The sequence below is a fragment of the Pteropus alecto genome, unplaced genomic scaffold, assembly GCF_000325575.1.
Source record: "Pteropus alecto unplaced genomic scaffold, ASM32557v1 scaffold16, whole genome shotgun sequence".
In the NCBI taxonomy this organism is placed as follows: domain Eukaryota; kingdom Metazoa; phylum Chordata; class Mammalia; order Chiroptera; family Pteropodidae; genus Pteropus; species Pteropus alecto.
Window position 1 is genome coordinate 6,613,069 of NW_006438867.1, and position 21,637 is coordinate 6,634,705.

Here is a 21,637-nt window from a genome sequence, read left to right on the forward strand (position 1 = left end):
CGCTCAGTGAAATGTGCAGGGACCAGATGTATCCCATCGAACACTGATTTTTGATGGCGACGACAAAATTCACATGCATTGTCCTGACGAGAGCAGACCGTGCTCGGTCGTCGGCAGCAGGAGCAGCAGCAGCAGCAGCAGCAGCAGCAGCAGCAGCAGCAGCAGCAGCAGCAGCAGCGCGTCCTGAAGCGGCAGCTCCTCGCTGAACTGGAAGCCGCGGCCCGCGCTCCCCGCCTCCCCCTCAATGACAATACTAGAGGTTTGCTATGAGCCTGACAACGTTGGCTGTGCGAGCTGCCCAGGCCACCCTTCTTTTTCAGTCGTAAATTCATGCGAGGCGAGCCCTGTGCTCTCTGAGCTTTAGACGCTCTGTGGCATGGCGTCACACACCTGAGCGCTGCTGAACGCGGGCTGCCCGCCTCTAAGTCATCTTAACAAGCACCTTGGGGCCCTCAGAAATGGCTTAAAATATTTAAGTTTACCTCAAAAACCCCTTTAAAATAGCTCACTCGATCATAGCCTCGGCCTGTCTCAGTCCTCCCAGTTTCATGATGTCCCTGGACCCCGCCAATCCCAAGTCCACAGGGACTGCAAGGCCGCAGTGGAGAGAATGTGGGCTTCTTGCCCAGTGGCCCACGGCCACCAACGCAACAGCAACTTAATCACACGCTAATCTAGAAACTCCAACTTGCCACTGAGACACTAAAAAACCCTTACTTGATGTAAACAATGACAAGAATACTGGAGGTTTGCTATGTGCCTGACACTGTTATAAGCACTTCATATTTATGATCTCATTTTTGTCACAACTCTGAGAGACAAATCATTTTGTTACAGACAAGGAAACTAAGTGACAGACCAAAGTTACACTGCTCGTCCTGGGAAGGTGACAGCAGCGGCCTGTACCCCATTGCCCACCACCCTGGGCAGCTGTGCAGTATTGACACATGCCATCCCACCAGGGACAAGCCCTGTGGACACATTTCCTAGAGCACAAACCCACAAAACTGCATCACCCGATCTCGTAACAAAGTGGGGACAGGACGTACTTTTCTACCATGGTGCCAATACTTCTACAAGCTTCTTCCGCCGCCTCTCTGAATGCTGGCTCTGGGTGAGCAATTTTCACAAAATCAGCCTAATAAAGAGGAAAGACAAAACCGAAAAGGAATTTGATGGAAAGCTTTATTCCAGGATCTGAGGGTGAACTGAAAACCCATGTTTTAAAATGTGCCATTTGGCCTGACCCACGCATTTCCATTACTGAAAATTTCCTAACCAGCGGGCGATGCAGCTCCTCTGCACATTATTGTTATTCCTTGGAACCAAGCTTGTTTCGTTCCAAAGAAAATACTTTTAGTGGCTTTATTTTAGCAGTTTCTCCTTCAAGTATAAATACATACCAAGTGAATTCTTAACTCCATAGTTCAAATATGCCGACTCGTTCAAATATTCTACAACTTTCTAACTAAAATTGTCTACAGTACGGTGCTCACATGTCAACCTGGCTCCAGAGAACAACTCTTGGAGGCTTTTCTTTTTTTGAACTAACGAATAATATAGTTTTGAGACTTATTTAACTAAATTCTAGCCTTTGTGCAGAGAACAAAGACACATTCTCTCTTTATAGCCCTTTTAGCAAGTAGGAATTCCTAGTCCCAGCCTAGCACCACTGCTGAGGAGGCTGCTACATTGACCTGGGAATTAAACTGAGCCGAAATTTTTTTTTAATGAAATCACATAAAATTTGATTTTACTTTTCATGTTAATCGCAGTAAAATGCAAAAGAAAAATTCTGGGAAACTACAAAACACTATGCATTTTTTTCCTCATTCTCCAAGACAACATGTGTGACTATGGCATGAAATAAAATCACCACAGGTAAAATTTTCTAATTTTATTATCAAATAGTTTTTAATGAAAAACATGTTTTATACATTTGATGTAACTATAACATTAATACCAAAGCACCTGAAAAATAAGCTCTGTAAAATTTACAACATACTGTATAAATTACCAGCCTACATGTTGCAGAATTTACAAGCAATATTAAATTTTAAGACACTAGCATACATTTTAAAACTTTTTTGTAATAGTGATGAGAAAAACAATCCTGTTACATAGCAACTGTATTAAAAAAGAAAAAGAAAAGAAAATGACCACTTGGTGGAAAATGTCTATAAAACTGTTGTCTTGTGATGGTATTAATCTAACTGGCAAGTAAAAATCTTAAAAGTTCAAAAAGGAGAAAGGTTCTTTTGAATTTTTTTTACCCAAAGATTTACATATGTAAATCACATTAGTTTTTTAATGCAATGTTATACTTCATAAATATAAAAAACTTCAAATATAGGACAAGCTATGAGACAGAGACGTGAAAATCTTTTAGTGAAGAGCAAAAGGAAAAAAGGTGGAAAAAATCCTAGAACTTCGCTTAATTAAGGTGGAGGTGAAGACAACAAATAAACAATGGGTTCCGGGATTTTTGACCGCAAAAGTTCTGTGCAACCAAAAACCTGATTACACATAGTGAAAGTCACTGACAAACATTTTCCTTTTCAGACTGCAGTGGCACAATGAAGCAGAGAAGGTTCGAGACCTCCTAGCTGGCAGTGCATCTCCCGTATCTCCTCCATCATTCAAAGCACTTGCAAATACGCACAGAACCAAGACCCAGTGAAATTGAGACCTGACTCCAAGGAGCCTGCAACACATCTCACTTCACTCCCGGAAAACCCTTTAAGATACTCTGTAAACTTTCTAAAACTAGGAAGCTTACAGTGACTGTATGATCATCTGGAAAGGGTACTGCTCGATTCAGGAGTATGGGAGAAAGGAAATTTTCTGAAAAATGAAAACAATCATGGGGAGGTGTTAAAATGGGTGAAGGAAGTCAACCTCAAAAGATATATGTGTTTCCATTTATGACATTTGAGAAAAGACAACCTACAGGGATGGAGAACGGATCAGTGGTTGCCAGAGGGTGCGTGTCTTCGCAAAGGGAGCTCTTTGGAGTGACGGGAGGATTTGTGTATCCTGACTGTGGCGGTGGCCACATGAAAAATGAGTTAAAACTCATAGAACTGTACCATCCCTCCCCAAAGAAGTCAATTTTACTTTACGATAATTTTAAAAATAAGTAAGTACTTTTTTAAATGATGGGGAGCCTGACTTCCCAACCACTCGAGTAAGGCTCTGAGGTGGGGAGAGAATGGCAGGTGAGGACATGCGCTCTGCTGCCAGCCTGCCTGGCCTCGAAGCCCAGCTCCACCACGGACCGGCCCGGTGACCTGGGCACAGCACAACCTCTCAGTGCCTTTCTTCCCTCGTCTGAATATCAGATACGTTGACCCAGGTAAAGCACTTACCAGGGCTCAGTGACTAGTAAGAGCTAAAACAAGTTTACACCATGATGCTCCATGAGGCCACAGACTATGTGTCTTGTTCTTGACTGCATCCCTGTGGCCAGGACGTGCCTGGCACGTGGTGGGGCTCAATGCTGCATGAGTGTGGAGAGAGCCACACACAAGTGACCACGGTGTTGGATTATGAGCACCATGACACTCGCCTGCACGGGTATGACTAATCGAGATGCGACCCTCTGGGGGCTGAAAGAAAATCAGGTCGTCTGTCTCAGCAATGAGTTTCTTACTCTGGGAAGACACTAGGTACACTTCTATTTCAATTTCAAAATGTGAAGGAAAAAAGTCTTTAATACAATCAATTTGTTGTCAAAACCTTATTTTTAATTAGAAAAGGCATTCCTAAAAAGGTTTATAAAACTGGTTTTTCACAAGATTAATTTTATTATAAATGAACAGATAAATTTCGATTAGAATTTTCGTAGTTTTCATAAATAAAGAATCTTTGTCATATGAGTAATCATTCCTTTATTACATGTATATTTTACTAAATACATATATTGAAGTACAACTTCTAAATATCACCTTTTCCTATACGTTCTTCCCGTTCCTAACAACATAACTGCACTGTAACAAACTACACCCAACAGCTCTCCACTAGTTCAAATGTTTTTAACCTTATGGCCTAATAGTAAAGCTAAGAAACTTTCGATTTTAACAACCTGGCAGAGAGGTAGTTGCAAGGCTTACACGCGTCTTACCAAGTCGGCCACCCTGCACAAGGCATCGGAGAGCTCGTCGAAGATGAGCACGGTCTGCGGCCCGGGCGGGGTGGCACACGCCCGCGCCACCAGCACGTCCGTCTTTCTCAAGGCCTGTTCTTGGGCGACACGAAACCCTTCAGGGGCACTGAGCTCAGGAACTCCAAAAAGACCCTGAAACCCAAAAAATATTTCTAATGTGTTACTAAAAATATGACTTTGGATATTCTGTATAAACACTTTTTTCATAAAGGAAATCCTGAGGCTTTTTGGTTCATCATATAATTATAATATCTGTGATGACAAATATCATTTTCACATTCTCCACGTTCTAAGAGTGTGGTTTTCCTTCAATTTTTAATTATTTTCTATAACACAACAATAAAGTGATATGGATTCAAAATCCAGCTCTGTTACTACCACAGAACCTAACTCATAACAAAGATTAAATGAGATAATACGTGTTTAAAAGCAAAACAAAACATTTTAACAGTATCTGGCACACAGAGAGCATTGAATAGATGTTAGCTATAACCATCAGCTGTGTGACCCTGGCCAGGTTCTCTCTCCTCCTAGACCTAGTTTTTTTCACCAGGCACAATGGGGATGACACTACATATCCTGCAGTGTGCGTACAGGTACCATTTTAGAAAGTATTATGTAAAGTCCTTAGGACACTGTCTGACACCGAGGTCCAGTACCTGTACCAGTTATTCCATAACTGTAAATTAGGGATGATGAGTTGATTATCGATCACATAGATATTTTAGAAAGATTTAATGAACATGTTAAACCAAGTCATGACAGCGAATTTTATAATTTCGGTATCTTGATAAAGACAAAAATCACTGATCTAATGGGAAGGACCATCTTCTTGAACCAGTTCAATCACACTTGTTCTAGCACTCAGGAAGGCAGGAAAAACCCACATACTTACTATGCATCTCCTGCCTGCCAAGAAGTGTACTATGCACTTTATACAGGTCTTGTCTGAACCACACAATCTCAGAGCGGGAACTAACATTCTCCTTTTACAGATAAGGGAATGCACTTTAAGAGAGTTTTAAAAAGGTTGAGGTCACCGATTAATAGTGGGGAGATCAGAACTTGAACAAGCTCCATATGTCTCTCCAAAGCTCACACTTTCTCCATACTTCTATACTGCAATTTATCTGTTTGAAAGTCTTCTTGCCTAAGAGGTGGTGCTTCCAGGGGCAGAAACTTGCCCTTCATCATTTTAACTGGCTTCCCAACATAGTGCCTAAAGTACAAGGAACTTGAATTAATGAAGTTAATGGAGCAGATATTGAACTTTGTAAATTAACTTGTAGATGCTTAACACGTTGATTTTGGGAAATACCATGTGGTAAAACCTTCAAGCCTGCTAAGGCCCACCATTTCTGCAAGAAGGGAAGTTAACCTCTCCTCAAAATACACTGGGAAGCTGAAGAAAATATACTTGGGGGCAGAGTAGAACCACAACCGAAAATAAATTTGATCTTTGCAATGATTTAATCTGAGTCTAAGTATAGACTAGTTGCACTTCCCAGTACACTTCCCCAAGCTCCTCTTGGGAATTCTAAACCTCAGACTACAAGTTATGGTAATACTAAGAAAAATAAACTTTTGAGTCAAAATCCAATTCACATTATTTGAAAATGTGATTTCAGTACCAAAAATCAGAGTGTACAAAAGAAAATTAAGGCTAAAATTAGTTCTAGTTCATCCACATAAAACCAAGCTCACCCTTCCCATCTCTCTGCTCAGTATCTATCTCCTCCTTACATCAATTCTGTTACTACCAATATCATTTATCTGTATGGAAATTGGTGTGGCAAATTTCATACAAAAATAATTTTTAAATAGACAAAGCTAATGGAGGTAAAATATGAAAATACTCACACCATTAAGTTTACTGCAACCATAACCTAGGTTCTTTATATGAAAGTTAGTGATATAACGAAGAAAGTAAAAAGGCAAAAAGTAAAACCCTAAAATGGGCAACATTCACAAATGCAAACTAGAACAGGCATCAGGTAAGTCAAGCTTGCCTTCCTCTCACCTTTAATTCAGTCATTCAATATTACTGTCTAATACCAGACACTATGCTGAGCAATGTGCGTACAGAAATGAACAGGAACCAAAGAATTCAGTCAGTAACTTCCTGGGGGAAGAAATCAACGTAACCAACTCCATCATACTATAGAAAATCAGGCTCTTCTCAGCAGAGCTGCGTCTTAAACGAAAATCAAGAGCCCAAAGGTTTGGGAAAAAGCTGATGAATTTCGGGCATCAGTGGAATTGCTAATGTCAGGACCGAAAGCGAACGTGTCCTTGCGAAAAGAAAACTCGACACCGCATGTGAACTCACAGGTGGAGGCCTCTTTTGCACAGGTGTAGGGTTGGAACAAAAGCGAACTTTGGTGGGGGTTCGGGCCGTGTGAGGAGAGGGCGGGACCCGCAGGCGGAGATGAATTATTTTAAGTTCAAGTGGAGTGACAGGCTCACGCAGAGACAGGTCCTGGGACCCATACTTCGGTGAGGGGACCACCAAAGGCCGCCCCGCTCCCTATAACCCAGCCCCTCAAAGAGGTGACAGGCAAGGTCACAGAGAACGCAAACGGAACCCTGCTATACAACGTGGGGGCTCCTCCCAGACCCAAACAAACTTGCCCAGAGTCCCGCTGGCCGTGCGGAGAAAGCGGCCGCCTTATTTCGGGGAAACGAGGGGAGTCCCCGCCTGCGCCGCTCACCCCGCGCTCGCCGAACAGGTCCAGGCGGCGGCCCTGGGGCTTGGCATTGAAGGCGGCGCCCACCGGAGACCAGCTGGTGCTGACCCCTCGGGCCCGAAGCCCGGCTCCGAAGCCGCCCAGGCCCGCTCGCCCGGGCCGCAAAACCGCTGCCCGGGCTCCCAGGCCGCCCAACTTGCCGGCACACAGCATTGTGTAGCCGGCGTACAGCACTGTGTAGCCGGCGCGGGAGCCCAGTCCCGGCTCCGCTGTTCCTGCCGGAAGCACGCGCGCCGCGTTTCCAAGGAAGCGGACCACGCCGCGTCACGTGACGCCCACGCTTCCGGGTCGGCGCGCGGGGCCCGCAAGACGTGGGCACGTCGGCGTCCTGGGGCAAGAGCGTAACCCCGCTGCTTCCTTGGCAGCCGCTGCGATCTCGCGCCCCCGTGTGCTCGGAGGTCTCCTCTTCCTCCACGTGACTCCAGGAGGCGGGCCGCATCTCACCACGCGACGAATTCTTCCAGGAGGGGCAGTGGAACCCCAGAGAAGGCGGCGTGAGAGGTCTGAAGGCCTTCTCAGATGTCACAGGACCAATGACGCGCCATGACTCAATCGGCTTCCACTCGAAAAGGTTGAAATTAAATATGCAGTGTGACTGCACGTCACTGCAGGGGGATCAAGTAAATCTTCATCTAGTTTGACTTCAAAAATTATAATAATAATGTACAACATAAGTTCGAAAAAGGAAGATTTCGCCAAACTTAAGTCAACAAGATGGGCATGAAAAGATTTGGGGGCGAGAAAGGTATTAGGGACTTGTGATTTGGAGTGTGGCATGGTGCTGTCTCCAGACACCGGCCACTTCTTGATCTATCAGTGGATGGGGCTGCTGAATTCCAAACATGAGACTGTCCCCTTGAGAATGGACCTTTCTGTGGACGGAAAGCCAGGTGACTCGGTGTGAGAAAGCCCAGGAAAGTAAGGAAGGAGAGCCTGATATGCATAGCCTTCTGACAGCTCCTCAAAACATCCTCTCTCCACCTCAGCTTGAAACGGAAACTGGATTCTCAGTGATTCCAATAAATCAATGTCTGAATGCAGAGGGCTTTGAAGGTCGTGGTCTTCTGTGAACGAAATAAAGCATGATTCACGTGTCGTGCATACCTAGGGTGTGACTTGTACAAAGGAAGGAGAACCCATGCAAACCTTTTTTATTGCATGGTAAGTACAGTTAAATTTTCTTAAATGTGGTTTATTTAGAGCGTTATCTCACCTGAATGTGTGAGCTTAAAGGAACAACATTGCCTGCTGGGTTAAGAACCTTCTCTAAAGTTCCAGAGAGCCAGAAGCAAAAGCCAAGAGGTGTGCATGCTCCCTCCAGAAAGCTTCTAAATGTTCCCCCTTCCTCACCCCCAAACAATTTAGTTTTAAATGGAGTTTGTTTTCAATTTAGCTTGGTAAGAAGGAAAAGCCCAAGTGATGATGATGATGAAAATGATGATAAATAATTAAAGTTTAGTTAAGACAATACTATTGTGTACCTATACAATTCTTTACAACTTAACTATAAATTCTATATTTCATTGTGTATATATGGTAAATTGTGAGTTCCTTTTTTACTGTTTTCTTATCAAAGATTTAAAGCTATTGAAAATCCCCAAATTCCTAACTCCATGTTGATTAATATCACTTTATTTGTAACTGGTTGGTTCTTAGGGGACTTGGTGGCAGCCACCCCACATTGCAGACCTAACACCTGTTTAGCAGGCCCTTACAAAGATGTCAGATATGCCATCTAAAAAAGAAAATTCATCAATATATTCGACAAAAATGCTTAATTTATCATATATTTTTTCAAAAGGAGTTTCAAATCCGAGAGCCTTCTTTTATCCCAAAATGGTTTTTATACAAGGGTACCTAACCGTCTACAATGCGAACATTTAAGCCTAAGAATGCCCTCAATGAATGATGACTCGTGCCAAGTTAACAAGGTGTCTCGTGTCTCAGAGCGCCTGTCATCGTTAGACTTTTTTAAATTGTAGTCCAGATTCACAGACAACCATTGAGAAATAATCCCAAATGGCATACTAGACCGCCGCCCCCACCCCATCAATGGTATCTCTTTGAAGATCTTTAAAACATGTTTTACAGCTCATATTCTGTATTTGCCCTACAAAAATTATTTTGTAAAAACTTGGATCCTATGTCTTGGTCATAGATTCTACTTTTTTCCTTTATGCTAATCTCAGCCTATAAAGTTGTAGCCTTAAATAGAAGGGAGTCAGCACGTTGTGGACCCAGTCCTTGTTGGGTCCACAACAAAACTAGACTTTAAACAGGAAAAACAGCTTGGGTTATTACAATTCAAAAAAAGCTAAAGAATAAAGACATTCTGGCTAAATAAGGAAGCGAAATGATCGGTCATCCAATAGCTAGGAAGAAGTAGGGCATGAGGCAAGCTCTGGATCTGGGGTGCAAAATTTAAGGAGGCACTCACTCTTGGGGTCAAGTTCATGCAATGTCAGCACCTGAGAGTGAGCACCTCCTTAAATTTTGCATGCAGGGTGCCTCATCTGCTTCACCCTAGTCCAGACTCTGTTCTAGAAGAAATATATATTAAGAAAGGCCAGTAAAATACCTATAAATAGAAATTATTTCTGTATATTTCTCAATATTTTTTCTTACCAGCAAGCAATTTTTCAGTATCCCATGTACAGCTGTGCTGCCTGCTACTAACGATAATTCAGAGAAGTCCACCTTTCCCTGAGAAGGAAGATATCACCATAACTGCGTCGACTCGGTTGGAGTATGGATAGCATGGTGGTTAAATCCCAGTTTGAAGGGATGTATCCTGTCAGACACACATCCTGGGTTGTGGTTCAGAAAATGCTATAGCCTGACTCTGCACTGAGCTTGAGTCCTTTTGCTTTTCTATTAGTTGCTTTCTACTAATAGAAAAGTGAATCGAGTTAACTTGTGAGGGCTGAAACTGCACAAAACTATTAAGTTCAACCTCTATTGCACAATGGGGTCTGAGGCACAGAAAGGCTGAAAAACGTCTGTCCTACATAACGCACCAAATTCACGTTCCTTTGTCGTGGCTGAAACAACCCATACATCTCAGTTCTGTCTGGGGCTTTTTCCTCTGCAATCGGGCCACCCCTCTCGTTGGACCATGGGTCACATAAATTTTTTCAGGAGGACGTGGTGGTAACAATAACATAAAACAAAACAAACACCTGCATCAATCTGGATTAAGTGAGCAGAGGATTTGTTGGCTCACACAGCAAAACAGTCCGGGGTACTCTGCTTTCAGGTACAGCTGGATTTGGGGCCCTAAACAATGTCACCGAACTAGGTTCTCTCCAGCTCTTCAGCCTGGTTCTCCAGCTCTGTAGATGAGCAGAATGGCTAGCAGGTCTAACTGCTGAAAAAGATCTTACCTTTTTTTTTCAATGTCCCTTCAAAAGTTGCAGATGGCACGTCATTGGCTCTGACTGGAGCAAGTGCCATCTTGGAAGTCATCACCGAGGAGGCGCTGTTCTGATTAGCCACACCTGAGTCCTGCGCCCACCCCCACAGAGGAGCGTCACCAACATCTGAAAGCCTGGGCCTGGGAGTGGACATTAGGACATTTTCATCAGAAGAAAGGGAAGTGGATGGTGCCTGTCTGAACAAGAAATTTTGGCTGTAGGCCTGAAGGTCAAGTTTCCCTTTTACTCGACAATCTTAGTAAATTCATCCCTAACATCCACTTCACACTGTGACTCTGTTTGGTGTCTCTGTCCAGTAACCTTTTTCTCTTGCGTAGCTCATATAAAATTTTAGAAGGTAAATGGTGAAAACTATCCAATGGGATTTGCCCTGCTGGGTTTCAGACTTGTTTGGGACCCACGGTCCCTTTTTGCCTTCCTCCTCCTTCCCTTTTAAAATGGGATGGCTGTCCTGTGCCTGTCTCGCCATTGTTTTTAGAAGTACGTAACTTGCTGTTTGGTTTCACAGGTTCACAGATACAGAATTTTGCCTCAGGTTGATTCATTCACACAATAGATCTCACGTATAACTGACTTAAGTGATTTAGATCGTGAGATCTCTGATTTTGAGTTGATATTTAGATGAGATTTTTGGATTTAGAGTTGATGCTGAAATTGTTAAGATGTGTGTGGATGCTGAGATGAGATGGATGTGTTTTGCACATGGGAAGAACTCGAATTTTGGGGATCGGAGAGCAAACTGTTACGGGTTGAGTCGTGTCTACAGAAAAGATATGTCAAAGTCCTAACCCTTCGTATCTGTGAATGTGACCTTATTTTGAAATAGGGTCTTTGCAGATATAATTAGGTTAAGACGATGTCATACTTAGGCCCATCCTAATTTAATATAATTGGTGTCCTCATAAGAAGAGGGGATTTTGTGCACAGAGGGAAGATGGCCATGTGAAGTCAGAGGTAAAGCTTGGAGTGAAGCCCATGAATGTCTGGGACTGCTAGAAGCTGAGAGCATCAGGACAGGATGCTCTCCAAGAGGCTTTGGAGGGGACCTGGCCCTGCCAGCACCTTGATTTGGGGCTTCTAGCCTCCAGAACTGTGAGAATAAATTTTTGTTGTTTGAGCCACGCAGTGTGTGGTACTTTGTTATAGCAATCTCAGGAAACCAATACAGATTCAAGTCTGGCAAAGGTTTGCTAGACAGCTATTTGTTGAAATGAATGACAAGTAAAACCTAAGTTAGAATATGAGCGAAGTGTTCCCCTTTCTGGAATGTCTCGTTGTCACCAGCTTAAAACTCATATTAGTTGCTAAGCGGAGAAAACATTTTCCTTTTCCTTCTCCCTAATGTCCTCAGAAATACACCTGAGAGATAAATCATATTATGGCTCCTCCGAGTACTAAAATGATAGCAAAACACTCTTCCCACAAGAAATGCAAACGAAAGGATGTTTCAGGTAACGGGAATGACGAAAATATTCAATTATAATAAATGACGCAAGTATTTAAAAATTTACTCTCAGAGGGTGAGTTACATAGAATCTGTTTTCGGAACAACTTTCCAGTTTCCACCTCTTTATGATTATGAAAACAATGAGTAATTCATATAGAAACGTTATGTAACCACGTCTCCGCTGAACTAATTCTGATGTATAGCGAGGCAGATTTATTTACAGACGCTTCTGCATCATTAGGTGCTGAACAAAAGGAAGCCCGTGAAGGTCGTGTCGTCATCCTCATCCGCAAACAAGCCGTTAAACCTCTCTCCTCCCGTCGCTTGCATCCACACCTCGTCCCCAAGCTTCAGCTGCAGAACGATGCCCCCGGAGGCCTGGTCCTCAGAGCTCATGTAACTGTCCTTAGTGTGCAGAACCTTTACCCCATTTTTGATCAAAGATACCTGCACGTTCCTGGAGAACACGGTGATGTGGTAGGTGAAGTAGTAGACCCCGGCAACGTGGCACGTGAATTTCCCCGTAGCTATGTCGTAGTGGTTGAATTCGTTGTACAGGATCCTGTCAAACTTGACGGGCACATCCGAGGGCGGGAACTTGCTCAGCACGGTGAGCCCCACGGTGAAAGCGCTTTTCGGCAAGACCGGCATCTCGCCAATTTTCCCTTTTTCTCCGCGATCCCCTTTCCAGCCCCTCATTCCCCGCACTCCTGGCTCACCTTGGGGCCCCAGCGGCCCAGCCTCTCCCTTGGGACCAGGCTTTCCAGGGGGGCCTACGGGGCCCGGTAAACCAGTTGGGCCCAAAGGACCAGTGTTGCCCCTTAGCCCTTCTGGACCAGTGGAACCCACATCACCTTTGTCCCCCTTTGGCCCTTGAGGGCCCGTCTCTCCCCTGAGCCCTTTCTCCCCCGGGGAACCAACGAATCCCTTTGGCCCGTGTTTGCCTGGCGGTCCTCTCGAGCCTGGATCACCCTTGATGCCTTTTGCTTCAACTTTTCCATCTGCTCCTAAGTAGGGGAGGAAAGAACAAAGGAAGACATGATTTATGAGAAACATTGCCTTGTAAAAAACAACTTGGGTTTTCCATCATCGAGCACATGAGCACAATGTCGCTCGGCATGCGCTCAGGGTTTGAAAATTCACTCCTAAATCGCACACGCACAAAAATCACCTTCAACCTCCACCTGCTAGACGGTGTCGGGCTCACGTTATCAGTTATCACCCCTTACCACCTGGGTCACTATGAGCAACACACACCTTGAGGATCCCGAAGAACAGCAGAGGGCGGATCAACTCAGGTGACTTTCAGTAAACCTACCCTCGGTTATGTGACATCCCCAAAAAAGTGCCTCATGGGACTGAACACCAAATAAACCCTTCTGGGTGGCATCGATGGCTCTCGTGTCCAGCCCCAACTGTGACGTGCCGACCCCATCGCACACTTGGTCATTCACAGGTCCACTCGGCACGTCCTCACCCCCCGCCTGGGCTAGAGAGCACTGGTTCTGAGCATGCACCCCGGACTTCAAGGCCAGAGTTCAGCCCCCTCTCCACTGCCATGCCGGGGACATCGGGCAAGCCAACCGGCCACCTTCCCCCCTGTTTCCTCCTCCACGGTGTTAGGATAGTGTTACTGCCCCGTTTGTAGGCCATCGTACTGAGTCTGTACATGAAAAGCACTTGGAACAACCTCGTGTGAAGCGAACGTTATGCGCTTGCCCGTATGACCATTCTCCCGTCCCATCAGTCACAGCTGCCAAGAGTTCATCCTACCCTTCAGAGCCACCTTGTCCCTGTAGTGTCGCCAGATGCACTGAGTCGAAACACCGTGTCATTCCTCAATGCTCGCACACCAGCTCAGGCTTCGGAAAACTATGGCCCACGGGCCAAATCCGGCCTCCTGTCTGGTTTTGTATGGCCCACAAGCTAAGAATGCTTTACGTTTTTAAGAGGTCACAAATAATATTCCGCGATGCATGAAAATTACATAAAATTCAGGTTTCAGTTATCAAAGAGTTTCCTTGGAACACAGCCCCATGTATCGTGTGTATCTATGGCTGCTTTTCGCTACAGTAGCAGAATTGAGTAGTTGTGTTGGAGACCGCGTGGCCTGCAAAGCTGAAAATATTCACTATCTGGCCCTTGGCAGAGAAGTTTGCTGATCTCTGCACTGAATCGTGAGCTTCCGGAGAGGAGGACCTGTGTCACCTTCGTCATTGCATCCTCACTGGCCCAGCCCAAGTGAAGAACTTGTCCTTGCTAAGTATTTACCAATTGTTGCTCAATCATCGGTAGTTCAGTATTAGTGCCCGGTAAAACAGGACGCCATTTCTGACCTTTTTCTCCTTTCTCTCCATTCATTCCATCCTTCCCTGAATCACCAGGGCGTCCTGGCTCTCCTAGGTGGAAAAGAAGAGAAAAAACGAGAGTAAAACTCGAATTTTCCTGATTTTCCTAGACATCAGTCTCAACCAGTGGTGTAGACTGGATGGTCCTGGGGGAGCCTCCCAGACCGGACACACACACACACACACACACACACACACACACACACACACTCCCCACAGAAGTGCAGGGGGAGGCAGGCAGGTGTGAGCGAGCAGCAAAGGGGGCTGAGCTGTGTAGAGGAAGTGAATTATGAAATGCATGGGGTGGACCTCCCAAGCGGCTGGCTCCAAGAAGGCAGGACAAGAACGAGGTGCGTGCACAGACGATCACGACTGCGTTTTCTCATGCAATGGGCGCTCAGGAGGGGACTGGACGTCAGAAGCCCTGGGCGACTTTCTCATTTCTGCTGCTTTTCCATCGTTCTTGCAGAGAGTGGGGTGGAAAGTTTACTAGCCTTCGTGCTGCGGTTACACAGCACAATTTGGGATAGAAGGGAGGGTTCTGGAAGGATCTCTCTAGTGCCTTAGGGTGGTGGTAGACGTCACCGATTGAGTTGGCACGGCAGACTCCATTGGAAACATCCGGTGGGTGAGGTTTGGCCGACCACACGTAAGTCCCGGTGCTCGGACGGGCTGCCCCGAGCTCCAGCTTCCCGTGTGTCAGTCGACAGGATGGAGGTGGCTCCAGGCATGGCAGTAGGAGGGCTCACCAGGATGTGGTTCGCTCCAGACTCCAGCTTCCCAAACGATAGCGTCAGATACCCCGTACTTCAGCCCCACTGACCCAGTTGTGGTGACGAAGCAAGCTGGGCCAGTTTCCAAGTCTTGACAAAGGACTGACATGGGCAGATTCATATCAGTGATGTCTGGTCTCCTGGGGCTCCAGGCAGGCTCTGGGTCCTGGCGGGGGGGTGGAGCGGGGTAGTCTCTGGGCAGACGTCACCCCTGCATTTACCTCCTCCTTTTCTTTCCCTGTCCACTCCACTCCAGAGTCTTCCTCTCCTCCCTGCTTTTCGGTTTCCCTGCTCACTTCTCAATTCTTCCATCTCTAGAAGAATGGCCTCCAAACTTTCATGATCATGCACCTCCGAGTAACAAAGGATGAACGCGTACTCTAATGAATGCGCATTTATGCATTTATCAATTACATACGGATAGTGTTCTAAAAACATGTTCATCATAAAACGTACACACAAATACATTTGAAGAGGGTAAGATAAAGATGAAGCTGATTTTTAATAAGTGTGATTAAAGACACTTCTAAGAAACATGTATATATAATATAAACTGTACAAAGCATATATCTCTATCTCTCTATCTCTATCTCTATCTCTATCTCTATCTCTATCTCTATCTCTATCTATCTCTATATCTATATCTATATCTGCTTTGAAGAAGCATGTAAAATGCCAAAGAACGGATACCATTGAGGAAGACAGAGATTCAATAGGGGAGAAGTAGAGAAATTTGTTGTTGAACATATGAACATTTGTCTTTACTTTTTTATCTATCTTTTATCTCCTTTGGCGTACGTAAAATATTTTAACATACAAAAAAAAATAAATTAAAATCCCATATGTTTGGAAATAAGACATACACACCCACTCTCAAGTCAGAAGGGATGAGCACCCGAAGGCGGGACTGTCACCCCACCCTGCCAGGCTCCCGTGGCCAGAAGTGTGCTGAGCTGCAGAACTGTGGCCTTGAGACTGGAGCAAAGTGCACGCAGAGGTTTTTAGAGAAAGAGAAAATGTGACCCTGGGAGTTCGAGGTCATGACTGATGTCTGGCTTTCATCTGGAAGAGTCTAAAGAAGCAGCCGAGCGAAGCTGCCCGAACGGTGAAGCGTGAGGAGCGCCCACCGCCTCTGGAGTCTGGCTGTGGGCGGGCTAGGTGGGTGCCTGCGGGGGTGCCCGGCTGCAGGTGTTCACTCAGGGCCTGCCCGGGAAAAGTGCTGCCGAGGCAAGGGGACCCTGACAGCGAGGGAGTGCGTGAAAAAACTGGGGGGCTTTCAGAGGCAGTGAGGCAATGAGCGCATTGCCCACTCCAAGGAACGGTGCAGAAGGGGGTCCACAAAGAACCCCAAAAGAATCTCACGAGAGAAAAGCCAGCTTTGAGTCGTCTTCTTCAGAGAGCACCCACGCCAGATTTTAACAGCACCAACTAAGTAATACCTTCTTGCGCCCCTTCTCCTCGGCCCTGCCCCATCTTGGGAGTCAAGCGTGGCCCTTTCAGTGAGGAGGGACAGTGGACGTGAAAGGTGGAGGAATTATGAAGACACAGGTGTAATCTGAGCACAATTAGCCTGTGGTGTCTGAGTGCGTGTGCATGCGTGCACGTGCGCACACACACACACATACACACACACACACACACACACACACATACACACACACACACACTCCACGGTCCCAGTGGGAGAGTAGAAACAAGGATTTCATTAAGACTGAGGTATTGCCATGAACGTGGACCGGGCTTTTTACAACCCAGACATCTGACAGGTCTAATGCCTAAGATACGGACTTACTGGAGACGTGATCCACTAGGAGACCCCACAGAACAGACTTGCAGGGTGACGGACAAAGAGAAGTGACATTGCTTCCTGGTGACCCTCTCCTTCATCCAGCCCACCCAATAAACGGGCTAGACTACCAAATGCCATGAGCAGGAAGAGAACACCTAGAGTTTCATTCATCTGGGCAGCAGACTTCCTGTACTGAGTCACTGATTACTTGTTTCTCCAAATCTTAACAAAGGCTTTTTTAAAAATCCATATTCCAACAGCATTTGCTGGCAAAGCATTAATTTTAGTCCATCCTGAAATTGACTTCTGCATATTATTTCAAACATTTTTAGAATAGCCAGAGGAATATCTAATCTTCTGACATGATTAATAAATATCAAAAGTGACTTCTAAATATTTATCGTTAAGTTTGGTGACGATTTTCTCCTATTTAATGTATTGCTGAGAAAAAAATGACAGAGGTTTGTGTTCACATTTCACACAGTCCTGAAATACCTTATTAACTGGGGTGCTTCTTTCTATAAATGACTGATATCTCATGGTACAATTTAGAGTTAGGATGAGGTTCGCTTTAATAGATGTAAATATAAATTCACATGCACAAAGCCTTAATAATTTCTAGGTTTTGTCAGACTTCTTGTCCAATCTGACTAGTTCATCAGTGTTTTTCTCCCCCCTAATAACATACTATTGAAGAGCTTACACTCAGGCTAGAAATGACAGCTGTGTCGTTTGCGTGTGAGTCTTTTATGTTTCTGCCCTCAACCTTCAGTTTGTTGGCAGGAGTATTTTAGGCATCCATCTATTGTGATAGCTCAATAGTATAGTTTGAACCCACCCTGGTCTGGGTACGCACAACTGCGCATAAATAGGTACACATAACTGGGTACACTGAGGCTCCCACTCTCCCTACAGGACACATTTCAAGCCTCAAGTGACACCTGTCCATCTGCAAATGGTCTGAGCGAGGCCAACCACGCCAATGCACACACAGGCACCCCCCAGAGATCGTGCAGGTTCGCTCCCAGACCACCTCAATGAAGCGAGTCATCATCTTTTTGCAGGTGGGGGGGTCTTGACTTTTGCAGGTGGGGGGGTCTTGACTTGGATTTGTAAAAAAGGTAACATCTGTGAAGCACAATCAAGTGAGTGCCAAAAAAAAAAAAAGAGGTATACCTCTATTAAAAATTTTCAAAGCTCAATTTTTTTTTCTTCACTTAAATTTATCTTGTTCAATGTCCGTAGACGTTCTGATGTTTTCTTCCTGCTCCCAAAGGGTTCATTCGGCTTATGGTCAGACCAGGGCTCAAGAAACCCGTTCAAAAACCAAGCCGATCGGTTGGTGTTATGAAAATCGCTCCCACATCCAGGCTTTTGCAAATTTCCTTTCTCGGGGCTGGATCCTGTCCCCCAAACCCCAAACCCTGGGGGCAGGTCCCAACATATGACATAGATCCCCGAGGAGCAGCTTCGGTATGGCTTCAGGCGATCATCCATTTTTGTATTCTCTGTCACTCTACGTCGCCTGCCTGACAGCAGGGCGAGCATCAACTCTCATGCGCCCTGCAACTGGGTGCTCTGTGCCAAACACTTGGCAACTGGATCTCTCTAGAGGCCCCATGTGCCACTGATCCGTTGTACCTGTCACTTGAGGCAGGAAGATCTATGACATGATTTACACCTGAAAATGGCCCTGCGGTAGCAAAGCTGATGGCTGGTTTCTCCACTAGACGAGAAAGTCCACGAGGATGGATACACCTGAAAATGGCCCTGCGGTAGCAAAGCTGACGGCTGACAACAGGTTTCTCCACTAGACGAGAAAGTCCACGAGGATGGGGGTCTTCTCAGCCTTGTACTGTACTCTAGTGCCGAGTGCAGAACCTGGCATGGGGCAGGCTCTCAGTGTTTGCTCGACTATGGGCGAACGGATGATGGGAGGATGGCCACACAGGTGATGAATGAATGAATGAATGAATGAGGTAAAAAGAATGGAGGAATACATGGAAGGGCAGCTGACGCCACCAGGGGGTGAATACCTGCTTCTCCTTTGTCACCCTTTGCTCCGTCTCGTCCATCTCTTCCGGGCAAGCCATTGTGACCGGGGTTCCCAGGGACGCCAGGGTGCCCTTGCCCGCACGTGTCCTGGGAGCTCACGTTCCCTGTGCAGACTCCGGTGGCAAGCAGGAGCCACCAGATCCTCATGGTTCAGAGGACAGAGCTGAACGGAAAGAGAAACACAGATCGAAAAGGGAAACTTTTGCCTCTCTTCCTTGCCGTGGGAAATGGACCCACCCAGGCGAAACCTGGACGGAGTGCTCAAGCTGGTGGCAGACTAAGCTGCTCACATCAGAAGGACATTGTCCTTGGAAGGGACACACGTGATCAGGCCCACTTTTAAAGGTGAGCAAGCAAGGAGAAAGTCAACTTCCAAGGCAGGACACTTACTTCCATTCATCATTTCGCTTTGGGCAAACCACATTTTGGGAGCCACGAGAGAGACTGATGCTCCCTGATCTCACAGAGCTGCTGTAAAATCCAAATTTGATCACCATGTGCATGAAAGCACACTGTAAATAGCGAAGCAAATGTAGAATTAGTATCGGATCCAGCCACCCCGCCTCTGGGTACCTATGCAAAAGAACTGAAAGCAAAGCCTCGAAGAAATATTGGCACACACATGTTCACAGCAGCATCATTCACAACGGCCAAAAGGGGGAAGCAACACACATGTCCACTGACGCATGAGCGGATGGAAAAAATGTGGTCTATCGATACCATGGAATATTAGTCACACTTAAAAACAAAGACAATTCCGCCACACGCGACGACACGGATGAACCTCGAAGACGTATGCTCTGTGAAAAGAAGCGAGTCACAAAAGAGCCAGTATTTCACGATTCCACCTATGTGTGGTACCTGGACTAGTCAAGTTCATAGAGATGGGGTGGTATGGTGAGAGCCTGGGGCCGTGTGGAGAGGTAGAGGGAGTCACTGTTCAGTGGGGACAGAGTTCCAGTTTAGGAGGCTGAAAACAGCCGGACAGTGTGGATGTACTTAACACCAGTGACCTGTGCACTTTAAAGTGACTGAAACGGTAAATTGTGTTATGCGTATTTTACCACAGTAAAAAAATAAAATAAAATAAAAATAGTAAAGCTTTCGAGCTATCCTACTATGATTTTTCGAGTTCGGGTTTTGTTTTCACGGGAGGCCACGGTGGAGAAAGGCACACTTGCACACGCAGAAGGGCACGCGGTTCGAGAAGCCCTCTTTCAAGTCCTCCCTGCGAGTCGTTGATTTGCTTTCCGACCTCATCAGCAGCTAAGACAATGCTGGCCTGTGAGGTGGGGCCTGAGATCTAGGGAGGGGAGCAGTGGATCCGGTGGAATGTTCTAGACAAAGAGAACAGCTCAGGCAAGATGCCATGGTGGAATCAATACTCGGGATGTGGGGGGCCCCCCTGACCGGATCGAAGCTCCCCACGGGGACACAGCACCCTGTCCCTCTCTTTCAGAGCACCATGGGTGAGGGGTTACGCTCGTTTTTGTAATTATGTAACTAAAAATCTGGTTACCCATCTGACAGTATTTTCCTCATTATTATATTCCCAGTACTCAATTTTAAGCCTGGAACAGCAGGATGAATAAATATGACTGTATCATGGCAGATATCTTAGGACTCAAAAAAATGACAACATACATTTAGTGCAACTGGTCAGAAGCCAGAACCTCTGCTGAAGGCAGTGGAAGTCTGCACAGCCCTTTGGGGAGTTAAAGAGAAAAGACGTCCATATCTAAGACCAAGTAATCTCACCCTTAAAATTCTTCTCAGTAACCCACAGTTTGTGTGCCAAACGCATTAACCACAGCACCGTCTGTAACAGTGTAACAACATTGCGTAATGTGTAATAACGTTGTTTTAGTAAGCAGAATATTACATAACCACTAGAATAATTATGAAGGAAGTTCTTGTAGAAATATGTAAAAGATACATGTCGTGTCGAATTTTTTTTTAAATATACTAAAGTACCGTGCACATTACGAATGTGTACCTATGTAATTACATATGCATATTGACAAAAACTAGAAGCAAATAGATCTAATTGAACGTGGTTGCTTTGGAATGGTGGGATTCTGGGAGTTTCTCCTTTTTCAAAAAAAATGCTTTTTTACAGTGTCTGTAAAAATATTTCTAGATACATATTTTTAAAAACCAGATAGTCTCTGTCATCCAAAGGATGATATCGCCACCGTATGGAGGCCTCTAAATGTCACAGGGCTTGAGGCAGATGGAGTATTTTTGGAAAAGGAAATACAGATGTTTCCCTTTGTAGTCACAACCTTACGCCATTTTGGGAAATTGAGTTGAGTTTTCTTAGAGCCAGATCCCATAAATAACCTACACCGGCCTCGTTCGCTTAACTCAGAAGTGACTGGCAGTAAGTAGTCAAATCTAAACTGTGCGGACCAACCTCTTTTAAGGGGTCTGTATCTTTCCCTTTTTAAGTTTTGTTTTAAAAAAATGTGTGTTCCAATGATTCCAATAATAAAAAGGTTACGAGATCAGACACTTGTGATAAATTCCGCGTTCTTCTCCAGCTGTAGAAAAGCTAAGATAAAAGCAAACACCTTCTCTCACTATTCTGCATACTTGATATAGGCAGAGACTGTAGCTTGCTTGCTTATACTTCATGCCTAGCGTGAAGACAACCTTCAATGATTGATTTTTGAATAATTAAAGATACTTGCCACTCACATAAACAATAGGTAAGTTATGGCATTATATCTAATAAGAAAATTTAGGAGAAGGACATGAGGGTTTGCACAAAGAATGCAGTAGAATTTGTATTAATATACTATTTTAAAAAATTTTTAAAAATTGCATTTGTGCTATTCATAAAGCCATGGGTTGGATCCCATTTAATGAGTTCAACC

General features: G+C 45.2%; 2 protein-coding genes across 3 annotated transcripts in view; both read right to left on the minus strand.

Moving 5' to 3' along the window:
- MIPEP (mitochondrial intermediate peptidase) overlaps window positions 1-7,170 on the minus strand; it is a 157,835-nt gene extending 150,665 nt beyond the window's left edge. The window contains exons 1-3 of one of the 2 annotated variants that reach the window (XM_025049539.1): window positions 6,877-7,170; window positions 4,124-4,297; window positions 1,050-1,138 (exon numbers count right to left, since the gene is read on the minus strand). In XM_025049539.1, coding sequence (XP_024905307.1) covers window positions 1,050-1,138; window positions 4,124-4,297; window positions 6,877-7,065 — 452 coding nt within the window. In that variant the 5' untranslated portion in view covers window positions 7,066-7,170. The remainder of the gene's footprint in view (window positions 1-1,049; window positions 1,139-4,123; window positions 4,298-6,876) is intronic. The other variant, XM_006915826.3, reaches the window with a different exon arrangement.
- Window positions 7,171-12,030: 4,860 nt separating this feature from the next.
- On the minus strand, window positions 12,031-18,905 carry LOC102893428 (complement C1q and tumor necrosis factor-related protein 9A). Its single transcript, XM_006915827.1, has 3 exons — window positions 18,740-18,905; window positions 14,130-14,192; window positions 12,031-12,800 (listed from the first exon to the last, which is right to left on the minus strand). The coding sequence occupies exons 1-3, from the start codon at window positions 18,903-18,905 to the stop codon at window positions 12,031-12,033; spliced, it is 999 nt and encodes a 332-aa protein (XP_006915889.1).
- Window positions 18,906-21,637: the final 2,732 nt, after the last annotated feature.